The 19,024-nt window shown below is 42.9% G+C and overlaps 1 protein-coding gene across 3 annotated transcripts in view; it reads left to right on the forward strand.

Moving 5' to 3' along the window:
- srp72 (signal recognition particle 72) overlaps nt 1-19,024 on the forward strand; it is a 104,736-nt gene that overhangs the window by 75,765 nt on the left and 9,947 nt on the right. For all 3 annotated transcript variants that reach the window (XM_078201604.1, XM_078201540.1, XM_078201683.1), the window contains exons 14-17: nt 3,032-3,135; nt 5,978-6,055; nt 6,413-6,550; nt 18,282-18,319. In XM_078201604.1, coding sequence (XP_078057730.1) covers nt 3,032-3,135; nt 5,978-6,055; nt 6,413-6,550; nt 18,282-18,319 — 358 coding nt within the window. The remainder of the gene's footprint in view (nt 1-3,031; nt 3,136-5,977; nt 6,056-6,412; nt 6,551-18,281; nt 18,320-19,024) is intronic.

A 19,024-nucleotide genomic window follows, 5' to 3' on the forward strand; every position in this document is an offset into this window, starting at 1 on the left:
TCTCTCACTTGTCTGCGTTAAATTCCATTTGCCATTTTTCAGCCCATTTTTCTAGTTGGTCCAAATCCCTCTGCAAGCTATGAAAACCTTCCTCACTGTCCACTACACCTCCAATCTTTGTATCATCAGCAAATTTGATCCAATTTACCACATTATCATCCAGATCATTGATATAGATGACAAACAACAATGGACCCAACACCGATCCCTGCGGCACACCACTAGTCACAGGCCTCCACTCAGAGAAGCAATCCTCCACAGCCACTCTCTGGCTTCTTCCATTGAGCCAGTGTCTAATCCAATTTACTACCTCCCCATGTATACCCAGCGACTGAACCTTCCTAACTAATCTCCCATGAGGGACCTTGTCAAAGGCCTTGCTGAAATCCAGGTAGACAACATACACCACCTTCCCTTCATCCACTTTCCTGGTAACCTCCTCGAAAAACTCTAATAGATTGGTCAAACATGACCTACCACGCACAAAGCCATGTTGACTCTCCCTAATAAGTCCCTGTCTATCCAAATATTTGTAGATCCTATCCCTTATCACACCTTCCAATAACTTGCCCACCACCGACGTCAAACGTACTGGCCTATAATTTCCTGGATTTCTTTTGGAACCTTTTTTAAACAACGGAACAACATGAGCCACCCTCCAATCATCCGGCACCTCCCCCGTGAATACTGACATTTTAAATGTGTCTGCCAGGACCCCTGCAAGTTCAACACTAGCTTCCCTCAAGGTCCGTGGGAATGTCCGGTCCTGGAGAATTATCCACTCTGATTTGCCTCAAGACAGCAAGCACCTCCTCCCCTTTAATCTGTAAAGGTTCCATGATCTCCCTACCTCTTTGCCCTATTTCCGTAGACTCCATGTCCATTTCCTTAGTAAATACGGATGCAAAAAAAACATTTAATATCTCCTCCATCTCTTTTGGTTCCATACACAGTCGACCACTCTGGTCTTCAAGAGGACCAATTTTATCCCTCACTATCCTTTTGCTCCTAACATACCTGTAGAAGCTCTTTGGATTTTCCTTTACTCTGTCTGCCAAAGCAACCTCATGTCTTCTTTTAGCCCTCCTGATTTCCCTCTTAAGTAGCTTCTTGCACTTTTTATACTCCTCGAGCATCTGATCTGTTCCTTGCTGCCTGTACATTTCATACAACTCTCTCTTCCTCTTAATCAGTGTTACAATCTCCCTCGAGAACCAAGGTTCCTTATTCCTATTTGCCTTTAATCCTGACAGGAACATACAAACTCTGCACTCTCAAAATTTCTCCTTTGAAGGCCTCCAACTTTCCATTTACATCCGTACCAGAGAACAGCCTGTGCCAATGCACACTTCCCAGATCCCTTCTCATTTCATCAAATTTGGCCTTTTTCCAGTTCAGAACTTCAACCCGAGGACCAGATCTATCCTTATCCATGATCAGGTTGAAACTAATGGCATTATGATCACTGGATCCAAAGTGTTCCCTCACACTCACATCCATCACCTGCCCTAACTCATTTCCCAATAGGAGATCCAATATCGCATCCTCTCTAGTTGGCACCTCTATATACTGATGTAGAAAATTTTCCTGAACACATTTTACAAACTCTACCCCGTCTAAACCTTTTAACAGTATGCGAGTCCCAATCTATATGTGGAAAATTAAAATCCCCTACTATCACAACTTTGTGTTTCTTGCAGTTGTCAGCTATCTCTGCTGATTTGCTCCTCCAATTCTCACTGACTATTGGGTGGTCTATAATACAACCCCATTAATGTGGTCATTCCTTTCCTGTTTCTCAGCTCCACCCACAGGGCCTCTGTAGACAAGCTCCCTAATCTATCCTGCCTGAGTACCGCTGTAACATTTTCCCTGACCAACAATGCCACCCCCCACCTTTTATCCCTCTGCCTCTATCCCGCCTGAAACATTGGAACCCTGGAACATTGAGCTGCCAGTCCTGCCCCTCCTGTAGCCAAGTTTCACTAATGGCTATAATGTCATATTTCCATGTGTCTATCCACGCCTTCAGCTCATCTGCCTTCCCCACAATACTCCTGGCATTGAAATAGACACACCTCAAAAGGTTATTTCCACCACACTCAACCCTTCCATTTGTGATTTTACTTGAACCAACCTGTCTTTTTACCCCCGCTCCACTATCTGCTCTGACACTCTGGTTCCCATCCCCCTGCAAATCTAGTTTAAACGCTCCCCAATAACACCAGCAAACCTCCCTGCAAGTATATTGGTCCCCTTGTAGTTTAGGTGTAACCCGTCTCTCTTGTACAGGTCCCACCTGCCCCAGAAGAGGTCCCAATGATCCAAGAATCGGAAACCCTGCCCCCTGCACCAGTTCCTCAGCCACGTGTTCATCCGCCCAAGCATCCTACTCCTACTCTCACTGGCACGTGGTACAGGTAGCAATCCTGAGATTACTATCCATCAAAGAATAATCAATTAAACGTTGATTCTGGATTTAGAGGATTAATGGAAAGGCTGGGTGAGTTGAAGCCATGATAGAATAACCCTAATTGTGCACTTTGGATGCCACGGGCCATGTTTTTCAACAATAATCATCTTACTCTTCTCAGTTGTTGGCCCAATGAGCAGACTGTAGGGAATTTCCAGCATGAATTTAGAAACAAGAAGCCAGCTTTCACCATTCTGCTCGAATCCTTGAAATAACTTGAGCAAGGAAATGACAACCACACCATCCAGTAAATATATTATTTGAATTTTGTGAAGACACTTGATAAGTTTCATGACAGTTTGGTCCAGTTGATACCATCTTAACTCTGAGCCAGATGGTTTTGCATTCAGATTAATGCAATCATTAATATCTTATTACATGCCTCTTATTTTCCCTATGTTCAAAGAATCAAAGCTATATTTTACTCCTTAGAGAAGGAGAGAGATCTATGCTTTGTCTGGATAGCGCGCAAGAAACAATACTTTTCATTGTATACTAATGTGACAATACATCAAATCAAATAATATGGCACTGTGAATTATGTTTTTTAAAATATAGCCAAATACCCCAGCTCATTTGTCACTAGTAAGAGAAGCAGCCAATTTTAAGTTGAAATATGGGCGACAGAAGGAAGCAATCAGTGATTTGGAGCAGCTGTGGAGGTACGGTTTATTTTTATTTTATTTGAAGCAGCTGTGGAGGTACGGTTTGTTTATTTTTCATATATTTTAGCAATTTAGATTGCAATCAAATAAGTTTTTCAAATGTGTATTTGATCTGGTACATTAATTTGCAAATAGATAGCAAAGTCACTTAGCACTATGTTGGGAGTGTTTCTTTTGAACTTAAAACGACTAGATGGACTACCTTGTGAAAATATAGCTAAATTGTGCCTTCATCGGCAATTTATACACTCAAGTGAAACAAAAGAATATGTTTTTGGAAGATTGTTAAATGCTGAATACAACCATACTTCTGAATTATCCCGTTTCTTCTTGGACAATGTTATGCCGCTGCATTCTGTTCTGCCGTTTTAAGGACAAGAAGGAATGCTGACAGAAGTACTAAGCTTGGAGCAGGTGACTCCTTTTCATAAAAGCAAAATAATGCAGATGCTGAAAATCTGAAATAAAAATGGAATATGGTGGCAAAACAAAAATGGAATATGGTGGCAGGCCTAGCAGCATCTATGGAGAGAGAGAAATAGTCAATGTTTCTCCATATGGGTTCTGAGAGAAGAGTCAACAGACTCAAAACATTAACTCTTGCTTCTCTCTCCACTGAATATTTTTCATGTTTAGTTCGCCATGATGTTTCAAAAGCTCACTATTCTTCACGTTATGCTGATGAAAAACACAGGGCAGCAGTTGGAAAGAAAACTGAAAGAATTATATACTTGAAGAATAGACAGTGTGTTAATAACAGGTCATTCGGCCGCTCGAGCCTGCTCTGCCGTTCAGTAAGATAATAGCTGATCTGTTTGTGTTTTGAATTCCACATTCAAAAAGGAAATGGGGAGGGTACAAGCCCTCTAGGGTGATAGGTAGGAATAACAAGCCCAGAAAACCATGGATGACCAGAGATATTCAGGATACAATAAGAAGGAAAAGAAAGGCTTTTAAAAAGTACAAGGGGAGCAAATCAGAGGAGGCATGAGTGGAGGTATACAAGGTGCAGGGTGAAGCTTAAAAAAGCCATTTGGAATGCAAAGAGGAGCTATGAGAGAGCTTTGGCTAGTGAAAGTAGGGAAAATCTCAAGATATTCTATTAGTATATCAATTGGAAGAGGATAACTTGGGAAAGAGTAGGGCCCATTAGGGACCAAGGGGGCAATCTGTGGGTGGAGCCACAGAACGTTGGTAGAGTGTTGAATAAATATTTCACATTCGTCTTCACCCAAGAGAATGAGGACAATGATATGGAATTCAGGGAGAGAGACTGTGAGGTTCTTTAGCAAATTAACATAGGGAAAGACAAGGTATTGGAGATGTTGGCAGCCTTAAAAGTGGGTAAACCTCCAGGTCCAGATGCATGGTGCCTACTGTTTTGTTCACCCCACTTGAATGGCTTCCTGTACCACAGTGCCATGGTCTGTTTGTTCATCCACTCTGCAGCCCTTTCCTTATCCAAACAAGCTGACAGAACCTCAAATCTATTGGACGATTACAGAGGCTGACACTTCTGCTCTCTGGATCCCCCTACCTGCCTCGCTCGCAGTCACAATCTCCTGGCCCTGACCACTGACAAATCAGAAGATCCTATTCTAAGAGGTGTGACTGCCTCATGGTACAAAGCTGAAGTTCCTTAAGCTGCAAGCACTTAGTGCACACATTTCTATCGGAGCTGCCACATATTGCAACCTTGACACACTGCCATTATTAATGTGTTTTAAACAGTTACTTAATTAAATTATTTACTTATGCATGATGCTTTTTATATATTTTATTAACTTTTCCATGAAGATATGTACTGTTTTGAACCTGAGGAATAGAATAGAACTTACTTACCAGATTCTCACCAAAACACCTAGTGCCTTTCCCCAAAGTAGTAAGAACCAGTCCCAATGGGTGAAAAAGATAGAAAAAGTGAAGAGAAACACTCCTTCACCCCCTTCACCGAACTTCCCCACTTGCCAAACTCCAAACTTGCACTCAGTTTTCTGGCTGGGCTTTGTTTAAGGCTTTAAGTTTGGAGGTAGGGAAGGGGGAGAAAGAACAAAAGGAAAGGTTTGTGATATGTGGGTGGGTGGCAAGAATGATTAAACAAATGGCAGAAGTTTTACCAACACCTGATGCCCAAAAGCTACAATAGTACCCTGTTTTTATTTCAACTCTACCCATTCCTATTTATAATTCATGTTTGGAAGCTTGATTGCTACTTGTGCAGATGATTTGTGGAATTGATAAACGTGAAACCATTTTTGTGGGATTACATTTTTCTCCTCTGCAAAACAGTCTCACACCGGCTACTTCCTTTAGGAAGCTGGAAAGAAGATCCATGTTTATACCATCACTCTTCAACCACAAATAATTTGAGAGAAGAATTATATTTCACGATATTAATTTGGTACAAAGCGGCAATGTATGATGCAGATTCTGTTATTAAGTAGGACACCAAAGGTTGCTGTTCCAGTTCAGTGGTGCTAATGTGTTATGCAGTAGAAATGTCAAGTATTTATTGTCCTCTATAATGCTGAATAAATAGGAAACACTCCTTTAATGGGGAAGCATTAAAAATTGGCAGGTGAGTCAACCAAGGCATTATTGTGCAATTTCTAAAGGCTCCCTGATTACATTCAGATGTTTCAGTTATAAATGTACTGAGAATTGGAGCATTGTCAATTAGTTCAAAGACTCGCGCACCATATTCAGAAAAGTTTCCTGTGCTGCCTTTTACCACATCCATTTTAATAAAATCTAAATCTTTGGTGTTTGCATACATGAAGGTAAAAGGTAATCATGCTTTTGGTTCATAACCAGAATACTGCTAATTTTGTCTTTCTAGACAAAATCCTGAGGATGTCCGGACTTTGGCACAGCTCATCTCTGCATATTCATTGGTGAACTCAGAAAAAGCCAAGATGTATCCTTTTTATGCAACAAGCACTTTGTCGAATACAAGCAAGAGAAACAGAGTGCCATCCAAATAAGATTCTGGATGGAGTGATTGAAGAGAAAAAGGGGGTTGAAAGAGTTCTTAAAGGAATAATGGAAGAGGCAGAATCTCTGAGCAATTGACTGAAAGCTAAGCCAGTGCAAGGCTGCACTGGCAGGGGATGGGTTACAAAGTAGAAAATTTCATATACTAAAACTTTTGTTCTATAATTTGAGCATATGTTTATGATTAAGATAAGTTTATCTGCTGACTTCTGAGGTTGAAAAAAAAAATTACTAAAGTACTTGAAGTGAAATTATTAAATCCTAAACATTTTATATCCAGACTTAGCAAGCACTTGCCTTCACCTGACACTATGTCTTTCAAAGTAGATGTTGATGCCTTAGAAAATTCACATGGTGCCACATATATAAGGAAGAAGGCTGCAAAAGTGGCAGGTGAAAGCCAACTGAAAGAATGTGGGTATGTGAAAAGTCATTGAAATTGCACTTTGTTAATGTAAACATATTGATTTTGATTGCAACATGGTTCCTGTGTAGTCAGCTCTCTTGGGAGCTCCTCACTCTGCACAGCTAGCCATGGTCTTCTGCTACCATTTGTTGTTCTTTCTGCTCCCTGGAATCATCAGCTGCTGTTTAAATTCCCTTGATTCTAACAATGGTGCACTTTAGTCTAAAAAAGGATTACTCTTAGTTTAAATGACCTCTGTTTGAATGTTCAGGCCCCATCTCCTGACTTTATCGTGAGAGCTCTGGTACAAATTTGGAAAATACCTGGCTGGCTGTATATGTTTCTCAGCTGAAATTCATGAACTTCACTGGACATCAAAATCATGTTTTTACACTGCACTGCAGTGGAAAAAATGTAAGATTCTGATTCTGTTTATAATCTATGAGCTATGGAAGATATCTGGAAATATCTAGATCAACATTTTTCAACTTTGGCTTCAAATTCCTGGACTCTTTTCACTATCAAGAAGACATGATGTACGTTGAGGTCAGGGATAAATGTGTGAATGCTCTAGAGAATGTCAATATATCAAAGGAATAAGTGTTGCGTATCCTAAATTGCATTCAGGTAGACAAGTCCTTGGGGCCAGATGGGATCCATCCCAAGTTCCTGCGGGAGGCAACGGGAGAAATAGCTGGGGCCTTAACGAATATCTTCACATCCTGTTTGACCACAGGCGAGGTTCCAGAGGACTGGAGAATAGCCAATGTTGCTCCCTTGTTTAAGAAAGGAAGCAGGGATAATCCAGGAAATTATAGGCGGGTGAGCCTAACATCTGTGGTGGGGAAGCATTTGGAGAAAATACTGAGGGACAGAATATATGCACATTTGGAGGAAAATGGACTAGTTAGTGACGGGCAGCATGGTTTTGTATGGTTTTTTTTTACAGAGGTGACAAAATTGATGAAGGAAGGGCTGTGGATGCAGTTTATATGGACTTTAGTAAGGTGTTTGACAAGGTCCCACATGGCAGACTGGTACAAAAACTGAAATCGCATGGGATTTGGGGTGGGCTGCCAAGATGGATACAAAACTGTTTTGGTTATAGAAGACAGAGTGTAGCAGTGGAAGTGTTTTTTTCAGAATGGGGATCTGTAGCTAGTGGTGTTCCACAGGAATCAGTGCTGGGACCTCTGTTATTTGTAGTATATACATGATCTGGAGGGAAATGTGTATGGTCTGATTAGTAAGTTTGCGGATGACGTGAAAATTGGCGGAGTTGCTGATAGTGCCGGGAATTGTCAGAGGATACAACAGGATATAGATTGGAGAATTGGGCACAGAAATGGGAAATGGAGATTAATCTGAACGTGCTGCCAGAGAAGGTAGTGGAAGCAGACACATTAGCAACATTTTAGGGGCATCTGAATGGGTACATGAATAGGGAAGGAATAGAGGGATACGGCCCGAGTAAGGGCAGAAGGTGTTTTTTTTCAGTTTAGTTGGGGCATCATGATCAGCACAGGTTTGGAGGGCCGAAGGGTCTGTTCCTGTGTTGTACTTTTCTTTGTTCTTTGTAAGATATTCCTGCTCTGGACTATATTGGTTATACCATAAGACCTGACATCCGTTTCTGATTTGCTGCTCTTTTGCGATATTCAAGATATCTTTTGTCAGTCTACTGCCCTTACTGGTGTAATTAAAATACTTGGGTCTTCTGCTGAACCTGTAATTGGCCACTGGTTCTTCTAGTTTTTCATCTTTAGAATGTTCCTGGCAAGACTATCAAAAGAGCAATCCTGTGAAACCTTTGGATTTTATGGTACATGACAGCCTCTCAATCATCTTTCTCTCTTGCAACTGTATCTGTACACCATGTGGATCTTCATCCTTATGAAAATACCTCCATTAGAGTTTTAGAGGTTTACAGCATGGGAGCAGCACCCCCTCCCCCCCCCCCCCCCACACACACACACACCCACCCCCGGCCCAACTTGTCCATGCCATCCAGTTTTTACTACTAAGCTAGTCCCAATTGCCCGCATTTGGCTCGCATCCCTCTATACCCATCTTGCCCATGTAACTGTCTAAATGCTTTTTAAAAGACTAAATTATACCATCTCTACTACTACCTCTAGCAGCTTGTTCCAGACACTCACCACCCTCTGTGTGAAAACATTGTCCCTCTGGACACTTTTGTATCTCTCCCCTCTCACCTTAAACCTATGCCCTCTAGTTTTAGACTCCCCTACCTTTGGGAAAATATGTTGACTATCTAGCTGATCTATGCCCCTCATTATTTTATAGACCTCTATCAAATCACCCCTAAGGCTTCTACACTCCAGGGAAAAAGTCCCAGTCTATCCAGCCTCTCCTTATAACTCAAACCATCAAGTCCCAGTAGCATCTGAGTAAATTTTTTCTGCATTCTTTCTAGTTTAATAATATCCTTTCTATAATAGGATGACCAGAACTGTACACTGTATTCCAAGTGTGGCCTTACTAATGTCTTGTACAACTTCAACTCCTGTATTCAATGTTCTGACCAATGAAACCAAGCATGCTGAATGCCTTCTTCGCCACTCTGTCCACCTGTGACTCCACTTTCAAGGAGCTATAAACCTGTACTCCTAGATCTCTTTGTTCTGTAACTCTCCCCAACACTACCATTAACAGAATAAGTCCTGCCCTGGTTCAATCTACCAAAATGCATCACCTCGCATTTATCTAAATTAAACTCCATCTGCCATTCTGTCAGCCCACTAGCCCAATTGATCAAGATCCCGTTGCAATCCGAGATAACCTTCTTCACAGTCCACTATGCCACCAATCTTAGTGTTATCTGCAAACTTACTAACCATGCCCCATAAATTCTCATCCAAATCATTAATAGAAATAACAAATAATAGTGGACCCAGCACAGATCCCTGAGGCACACTACTGGTCACAGTCCTCCAGTTTGAAAAACAACCCTCTACAATCACCCTCTGTCTTCTGTTGTCAAGCCAATTTTGTATCCAATTGGCTACCTCACCCGAGATCCCATGAAATTTAACCTTATGCAACTATCTACCAGCTAGTACCTTGTCAAATGCCTTGCTCAAGTCCATGTACACAACATCAACTGCACTGCCCTCATCTTCTTGGTTACCCCTTCAGAAAACTCAATGAAATTCGTGAGACATGATTTTCCCTCACAAAGCCATGCTGACTGTTCCTAATCAGTCCTTGCCTCTCTAAATGCCTGCAGATCCTGTCTCTCAGAATAGCTTCTAACAACTTACCAACTACAGACGTGAGGCTCACCAGTCTGTAATTCCCAGGCTTTTCCCTGCAGCCCTTAAACAAAGACACAACATTTGCTACCCTCCAATCTTCAGGCATCTCACCTGTGCCTGTTGATGATTCAACTAATTCTGCTAGGGGATCAGCAGTTTCCTCCCTAGTCTCCCACGACGTCCTGGGATACATTTCATCAGGTCCTGGGGATTTATCTACCTTGATGTGCTTTTAGACTTCCAGCACCACCACCTCTGTAATATGTACACTCCTCAAGACATCACTATTGATTTCCCCAAGTTCCCTAACATCCATCTTCAATACTCTACCCCCAAATAACTTTTGGACTTCACTCAATTCACCTGTTGCCAAATTCAGATAAATGGTTTGTGATGCAACATGCTGATTCCACCCGAGCTAAGCAATCGTTAATTCCTTTGATTTGATTTGTTATTGTCACATGTATTGGTATACAGTGAAAAATATTCTTGTGCGCTATACAGACAAAACATACCATTCATAGAGAAGGAGAGAGTGCAGAATGTATGTTACAATCATAGCTAGGATATAGAGAAAGATCAACTTAATGCGAGGTAGATCCATTCAAAAGTCTGATGGCAGCAGGGAAGAAGCTGTTCTTGAATTGGTTGGTATGTGTCCTCAGACTTTTGTATTTTTTTCCTGACGGAAGAAAGTGAAAGAGAGAATGTCTGGGGTGCGTGGAGTCCTTAATTATGCTGGCTGCTTTTCTGAAGCAGTGGGAAGTGTAGACAGAGTCAATGGATGGGAGGCTGGTTTGAGTGATGGACTGGGCTACATTCACGACCCTTTGTAGTTTATTGCGGTCTTCGGCAGAACAGGAGCCATTCCAAGCTGTGATGCAAACAGAAAGAATGTTTTCTATGGTGCACCTGTAAAAGCTGGTGAGAGTCGTAGGAAAAATACCAAATTTTCTTACCCCCAAGTACCTTCCAGACTTCATTCACTTCACCTGTTCCACCAATAGACTTCCAACTATAACTTTGGACTCCTTCCTATGATAATCATCTATTTCTGGTTTCCTATGTTTATGCTCATTTTGATTTGCAACTAGACCTATTAACCCAAGTTCTCTATGCGTCCATTGGCATATGCATTGGGATGCTACTCCAGTCTTGAGCCCATCAATCTATTACCATTTTTGTTCTTTATAACCATTTTTCTCTTTACCTCTCCAAGATTCTCTTCTATTGCCTATTTTCACTTCTCTACACTCATGCATTATGCTCTCTCAGTTCCCTACCTCAACCGTTCAACATTTCTTGACCTTCATGTTCTCCTGCCACCGTCCCAGGCTTGACTCCTTTTTAGAAAAGCTTTCAGTTTGTCTCTATTTTTTTTATGTAATCCCATGTCAGGCTCATTGAAGCAATCGCACTGACTCCTTACAAGCAGCAACCTCGATTGCCCCATCCCACCCTGTTGTCGACCTTCCTGTTAGTAACTAACTGGAGACTAACCTTGCCAATCTTCTCTTTCCTGTCCAACGCCCTACTGACTGCTGACCCAATAGACTCAGCCAGCAGATCAGCTCTCACCTCCCCCTACATACCTCCCTCCAAAAATATCCATTCACTTGTGCAAAAGCCCTTGCCATCCGTGAACCTGTTGCGAATGATTGCATTGATAACATGGTTTTCACAGAAACCTGGCTGAGGAGTGCTAACTCCTTAATGAAACCTTCCCACCTGGCTACATATCCACTTGTCCCACCAGGACCATCGATGATAGGTGCCACCAGATCATACCTTGGCCTGACCCCTTAGTCCTCTGGCATTTTCTTCTCCTTTGAGCATCTCATCCTGTTCCATGCCTCTCTCCTGTCTTGCAAAATCATCATTCTCTACTACCGTCCATGTCCTCAGTCCCTTAGTGTACTCTTTATACACTTATGACTGTGATCAAATTCTGCTCCAACTCCATTTTCAAGTTTGCTGACGACACCACCATAGTGGGTCAGATCTCAAACGATGATGAGATGGAGTACAGGAAAGAGATAGAGAATCTGGTGAAATGGTGCGACGACAATAATTTCTCCCTCAATGTCAGTAAAACAAAGGAGCTAGTCATTGACTTCAGGAAACATAGTGGAGGACATGCCCCTGCCTACATCAAAGGTGATGAAGTGGAGATGGTTATGAGCTTCAAGTTCCTAGGTGTTCAAATCACCAACAATCTGGCCTGGACCCTCCATGCTGACATCACAGTTAAGGAAGCTCACCAATGCTTCTAGTTTCTGAGCAGTCTACGGAAATTGGGCATTTCCACTATGACATCGGGAGGTGATGGCCTTAGTGGTATTATCGCTAGACTATTAATCCAGAAATTCAGCTAATTCTCTGGAGACCCGGGTTCGAATCTCAGCAGATGGTGGAACTTGAATTCAATAAAAAATATCTGGATTTAAGAATCTACTGATGACCATGAAACCATTGTCGATTGTCAGAAAAACCTATCAGGTTCATTAATGTCCTTTGGGGATGGAAATCTGCTATTCTTATCTGGTCTAGCCTACGCGTGACTCCAGAGCCACAGCAATATGATTGACTCTAAACTGCCCTTGGACAACTAGGGATGGGCAATAAATGCTGGCCAGCCAGTGACGCCCATGTCCCACGAATGAATAAAAATAATCCTCACCAATTTTTACAGATGGACCAAAAAGCCTATCCTGTTGTATCACAGCTTGGTATGGCTCCTGCTTTGACCAAGACTGCAAGAAGCTTCAAAGAGTTGCAAACATAGCCCAGTCCATCACACAAACCAGCCTCCCATCCATTGACTCTGTCTACACTTCCTGCTGCCTCAGGAAAGCAGCCAGAAGAATCAAGGACCCCACGCACCCCGGACATTCTCTCTCCTGTCGGGAAAAAGATACAAAAGTCTGAGGACATGTATCAACAGACTAAAGAACAGCTTCTTCTCTGCTGTCATCAGACTTTTGAATGGTCCTATCAAATATTAAGTTAATCTTTCTCTCCGTCCTACCTGTAGCTGCAACACTATATTCTGCACCCTCTCGTTTTCCCCTGTGTGCTCTATGAACGGTAGGTTTTGTCTATATAGCGCACAAGAAACAATACTTTTAACTGTATCCTAGTGCATGTGACAATCAATCAAATCAAATCATCCTGGGAAAAAACTATTCCCCAATACAACTGTACTTTTGTAATCCCAACTATCTGACCGTTGGCCTGCTTTTGGCCACAAGATTTCTGCAGCTACTGATTTATGCAACTGACCCTCACCTCCACCTTTGCCCTCGTACCCAATAAAATCATTACTGTCTCACTCATCCTCGCTGTTCCTCTGTTACAACTCTCGTCTCCACTCGCTTTCTTCAAGGAAAGCAAAGTGAAAGAATATGGTGAACAACTGATTTAACCGTCCACCACTAACCATCCACACTAGATCTGGCTGGGCCACTTAAATGCTATTGGGTTCTGCTATAATTTGCTAAAACCTCTCTCTATTCCAGATCATCCTGGAATGCAAGGATAAACCCTGTCCTCTTTCTCTATTGCAGACTGTCATCTCAAACCCCTGTCCTCTCCAACCTGACCTCCAACAAAGGCAAGGAGCTCATGGACTTTTGTGTCACTAAGATCTGGACAGTCTGATCAGCTGCCTCTGCCATGTCCCTCCCTTCCACTAGTCCATCTGGAAAAACTTCATTTCATACAAACATAGGAATTAGGAGCAGGAGTAACACCTACCTACCCTGATAAACTTTCACCCCCGTGTTTATCAAGAACCTATGAGCTCTGCCTTAAAAAGTATTCAGAGACTCTGCTTCCACTGCCTTTTGAGGAAGAGAGTTCCAAAGAGACGTGAAGGTTATCGGGGGTAGGCATGAATGTCGGCTTGACATTACAGTCAGATTAGCTAGGATCTGATTGAACGGCAGAACAGGGCCAAGTGGCCTACTGCTCCTAACACACGTTTGTGTGTATCCTCTGACAGGAAAAAATTCTACTTATCTGTCTTATTCATGTCTTTATTCCCCTCTAGGCTTGACAGTTCCATTGCACTCCAGGCTGCTCTCTCTCTCACTTTACCCTCATCCAAAATTCTGCTGCCTGTGTATTAACTTGCAATTGTCTCGTTCCCGTATAACCCTAAGTTGTCCTTCATTGGCTCCTGGTCAATCCAGATCTTTAGTTTAAAAATTCCATCCCTGTTTTCAACTCTGTCCATGGCCTCACCCCCTTCTGATCTCTGTACTGCCCTTCAGCCCCAAAACCCTCTGAGACATCTGCACTCTAATTCTGACTTCCTGTGCATCCTCAGTTTTAATTGTTCCATCATTGATTGTTGTGCCTTCACTTGCCTAGGCCCTAAGCTCTGGAATTTCCTCCCTATACCTCTCTGCTTTTCTGAAACTTCCCTTTTTTTAAGATATGTCTTTAGCCAAGCTTTTGGTCATCTGATTTAATAGTTCCTTATGTGGCATAATGTCATACTTCATTTTGTAATGCTCCTGTGAAGCGACATTATGGAAAATTCATTTTATATAAGTTGTTGTAAACAGAGCATGATAGTAGTTTTAGGTTTAGGTTGCATTCATACCGGAATTGTGGCATCATATAGAACATAGAACAGTACAGCACAGAACAGGCCCTTCGGCCCACGATGTTGTGCCGACCTTCATCTGAAACCAAGATCAAGCTATCCCACTCCCTACCATCCTGTTGTGCTCCATGTGCCTATCCAATAACCGCTTAAATGTTCCTAAAGTGTCTGACTCCACTATCACTGCAGGCAGTCCATTCCACACCCCAACCACTCTCTGCGTGAAGAACCTACCTCTGATATCCTTCCTATATCTCCCACCATGAACCCTATAGTTATGCCCCCTTGTAATAGCTCCATCCACCCGAGGAAATAGTCTTTGAACGTTCACTCGATCTATCCCCTTCATCATTTTATAAACCTCTATTAAGTCTCCCCTCAATCTCCTCCGCTCCAGAGAGAACAGCCCCAGCTCCCTCAACCTTTCCTCATAAGACCGACACTCCAAACCAGGCAGCATCCTGGTAAATCTCCTCTGCACTCTCTCCAGCGCTTCCACATCCTTCTTATAGTGAGGTGACCAGAACTGCACGCAATATTCCAAATGTGGTCTCACCAAGGTCCTGTACAGTTGCAGCATAACCCCACGGCTCTTAAACTCCAACCCCCTGTTAATAAAAGCTAACACACTATATGCCTTCTTCACAGCTCTATCCACTTGAGTGGCAACCTTTAGAGATCTGTGGATATGGACCCCAAGATCTCTCTGTTCCTCCACAGTCTTCAGAACCCTACCTTTGACCCTGTAATCCACATTTAAATTTGTCCGACCAAAATGAATCACCTCACATTTATCAGGGTTAAACTCCATTTGCCATTTTTCAGCCCAGCTTTGCATCCTATCTATGTCTTTTTGCAGCCTACAACACCCCTCCACCTCATCCACTACTCCACCAATCTTGGTGTCATCAGCAAATTTACTGATCCACCCTTCAGCCCCCTCCTCTAAGTCATTAATAAAAATCACAAAGAGCAGAGGACCAAGCACCGATCCCTGCGGCACTCCGCTAGCAACCTGCCTCCAGTCCGAAAATTTTCCATCCACCACCACCCTCTGTCTTCGATCAGATAGCCAGTTACCTATCCAATCGGCCAACTTTCCCTCTATCCCACACCTCCTTACTTTCATCATAAGCCGACCATGGGGGACCTTATCAAACGCCTTACTAAAATCCATGTATATGACATCAACCGCCCTACCTTCATCAACACACCTAGTTACCTCCTCAAAAAATTCTATCAAATTTGTGAGGCACGATTTGCCCTTCACAAATCCGTGCTGACTATCCCGGATTAATCCGCATCTTTCTAAATGGTCGTAAATCCCATCCCTAAGGACCTTTTCCATCAATTTACCAACCACCGAAGTCAGACTAACCGGTCTATAATTACCAGGGTCATTTCTATTCCCTTTCTTAAACAGAGGAACAACATTTGCCACTCTCCAGTCCTCTGGCACCATCCCCGTGGACAGCGAGGACCCAAAGATCAAAGCCAAAGGCTCTGCAATCTCATCCCTTGCCTCCCAAAGAATCCTAGGATACATTTCATCAGGCCCAGGGGACTTATCGACCTTCAGTTTATTCAAAACTGCCAATACATCCTCCCTCCGAACATCTATTTCCTCCAACCTATTAGCCTGTAACACCTTCTCTTCCTGAAAAACATGGCCCCTCTCCTTGGTGAACACTGAAGAAAAGTATTCATTCATCACCTCGCCTATCTCTCCTGATTCCATACACAAGTTCCCACCACTGTCCTTGACCGGCCCTAACCTCACCCTGGTCATTCTTTTATTCCTCACATAAGAGTAAAAAGCCTTGGGGTTTTCCTTGATCCGACCCGCCAAGGACTTCTCATGTCCCCTCCTAGCTCTCCTCAGCCCCTTTTTCAGCTCATTCCTTGCTAACTTGTAACCCTCAATCGAGCAATCTGAACCTTGTTTCCTCATCCCTACATAAGCTTCCCTCTTCCTTTTCACAAGACATTCCACCTCTTTTGTGAACCACGGTTCCCTCACTCGGCCATTTCCTCCCTGCCTGACAGGGACATACCTATCAAGGACACCCAGTATTTGTTCCTTGAAAAAGTTCCACTTTTCATCAGTGCCTTTCCCTGACAGTTTCTGTTCCCATCTTATGCCCCCTAATTCTTGCCTAATCGCATCATAATTACCTCTCCCCCAATTGTAAGCCTTGCCCTGCCGTCCGGCCCTATCCCTCTCCATTGCAATAACAAAAGACACCGAATTGTGGTCACTATCTCCAAAGTTCTCTCCCACAACCAAATCTAACACTTGGCCCGGTTCATTTCCCAGTACCAAATCCAATGTGGCCTCACCCCTTGTCGGCCTATCCACATATTGTGTCAGGAAACCCTCCTGCACACACTGCACAAAAAGTGCCCCATCCAAACTATTTGACCTACAAAGGTTCCAATCAATATTTGGAAAGTTAAAGTCCCCCATGACAACTACCCTGTGACCCCCACACGTATCCATAATCTGCTTAGCAATTTCTTCCTCCACATCTCTATTACTATTTGGGGGCCTATAGTAAACTCCTAACAACGTGACCGCTCCTTTCCTGTTTCTAACTGCAGCCCATATTACCTCAGTGTGCATATCCCCCTCAAAGTGCTTTTCCGCAGCCGTTAAACTATCCTTGATTAACAATGCTACTCCTCCACCTCTTTTACCAGCTTCCCTACACTTACTGAAACATCTATACCCCGGAACGTCCAACAACCATTCCTGTCCTTGTTCTACCCACGTCTCCATAATGGCCACAACATCGTAGTCCCAAGTAGCAATCCATGCCCCAAGTTCATCCACCTTGTTCCGGATGCTCCTTGCATTGAAGTAGACACACTTCAACCCACCTTCCTGTCTACCGGTACCCACCCTTGACCTTGATACCTTCCCCAATACCTCACCACCCTCAACACTGACTTCCGGACTACAACTCCTTTTCCCACTCCCCTGACAAATTAGTTTAAATCCCCCTGAAGAGCCGTAGCAAATTTCCCTCCCAGGATATTGGTGCCCCTCTGGTTCAGTTGCACCCCGTCCTGTTTGTAGAGGTCCCACCTTCCCCAGAACGTGTTCCAATGATCCACGTATCTGAAACCCTCCCTCCTGCACCATCCCTGCAACCACATGTTTAAGTGCACTCTCTCCCTGTTCATCAGTGTGGAATAGTTTCATTGCACTCTATTGGTGCAGTTCGATGCAGTTTGAATCCAGAGTCTGAACCAGATCTTACAACACTGAATGAAGTGAAGTAAAACTCTGGATGAAGGAGCCAATCTTGTATCATTTTGGAGTTAGCTTGGATCTTTGTGCTAATGCTGAACTTGTGGGCTGTGCAGGAACTGCTAGCCTGTGTCCTGACATTGCTTGGTTTATGTCATGTCAATAACTCATTGGGGAAAGGTACTTGCATGGTGTACATTTTAAGGTATCTTGGTTGCCAGTCTTTAACCATTAATTAATGGATAGAAAATTACAGCTACGACTGCCTTGAATTTCCCAAGAGATGCTCCGTGTGAGCACTGCGCTCTGCTGGAAACACCAGGTTCCAAAGTTAACTCTTGTCGTTGACCTCTTGCAGGAAATGCGATTTGTGAATATTAGGTGATGGTTGTTCTTGCATTTACATCTGAATTTGATTGATATCACATTTTAAGAATGTCATTAAATGCTGTATTATCTGTGGAACTCTAATTTCTTTGAAATTTCCAGGGTAATGCATTTTGATTTCTGCACCTTTAAATAGAAACATAGAAAACTAAGAAACTTAATTCATTCTGTTTTGGGTGGACCATTTTGACCCACTTTCTTTTCCTTTTCCAGACAAGGTGATACAAAGAAAAAAAAGAAGAAAAAGAAAGGTTTGCTTTTATATTGCTTGTTTTTCTTTCTCCCGCAGCAATCGGTTTGAAAAAGCAGCTGTTAGCTTTATGACAATCTTTGTTGTTACCCTCATTCATTCCTTTCTTACCTCTAGACTAGACCATTTCCAACACACTCCTAGTTGGTCTCCCACATTCTATGCTCCACAATTGGATATTTAAACTTCAGTCACCCTTGTCTTAATTTGCCGAAAGTCCTGTTCCTGTATCATTCCTTTGCTTGCTGATTTACCGGTCAAGCAATATCTTGAATTTAAAATTCTCAACCTTGACTTTAAATTCTTTCATTGCCTCACTCCTCCCATCTCTTTAATTTCCTACAGCTGCACAACCATCCAAGATAACCGCTCTCCTCTAATTTAGGCCTCTTGTCCATTCCAAATTCTAATTGTTCCACCATTGGTGGTTCAGCTTTTGGTCGCTGAGACCTGAAGATCTGACATTCCTCCCTACACCTCTCTGCCTCATGGCACAGTGATTAGCACTGCTGCCTCACAGCACCAGGGCCCTGGTTTCAATTCCGGTTTGGGAGACTGTGTGGAGTTTGCACATTCTCTTCATGTCTGCGTGGGTTTCCTCCGGGTTCCTCCCACACTCTCAAGATGTGCGGGTTAGGTTGATTGGCCATGCTAAATTGTCCCTTAGTGTCGGGGGATTTGCAGGGTAAATAAGTGGGGTAACGGG

The sequence above is a fragment of the Mustelus asterias genome, chromosome 1 (genome assembly GCF_964213995.1).
Source record: "Mustelus asterias chromosome 1, sMusAst1.hap1.1, whole genome shotgun sequence".
NCBI lineage: Eukaryota > Metazoa > Chordata > Chondrichthyes > Carcharhiniformes > Triakidae > Mustelus > Mustelus asterias.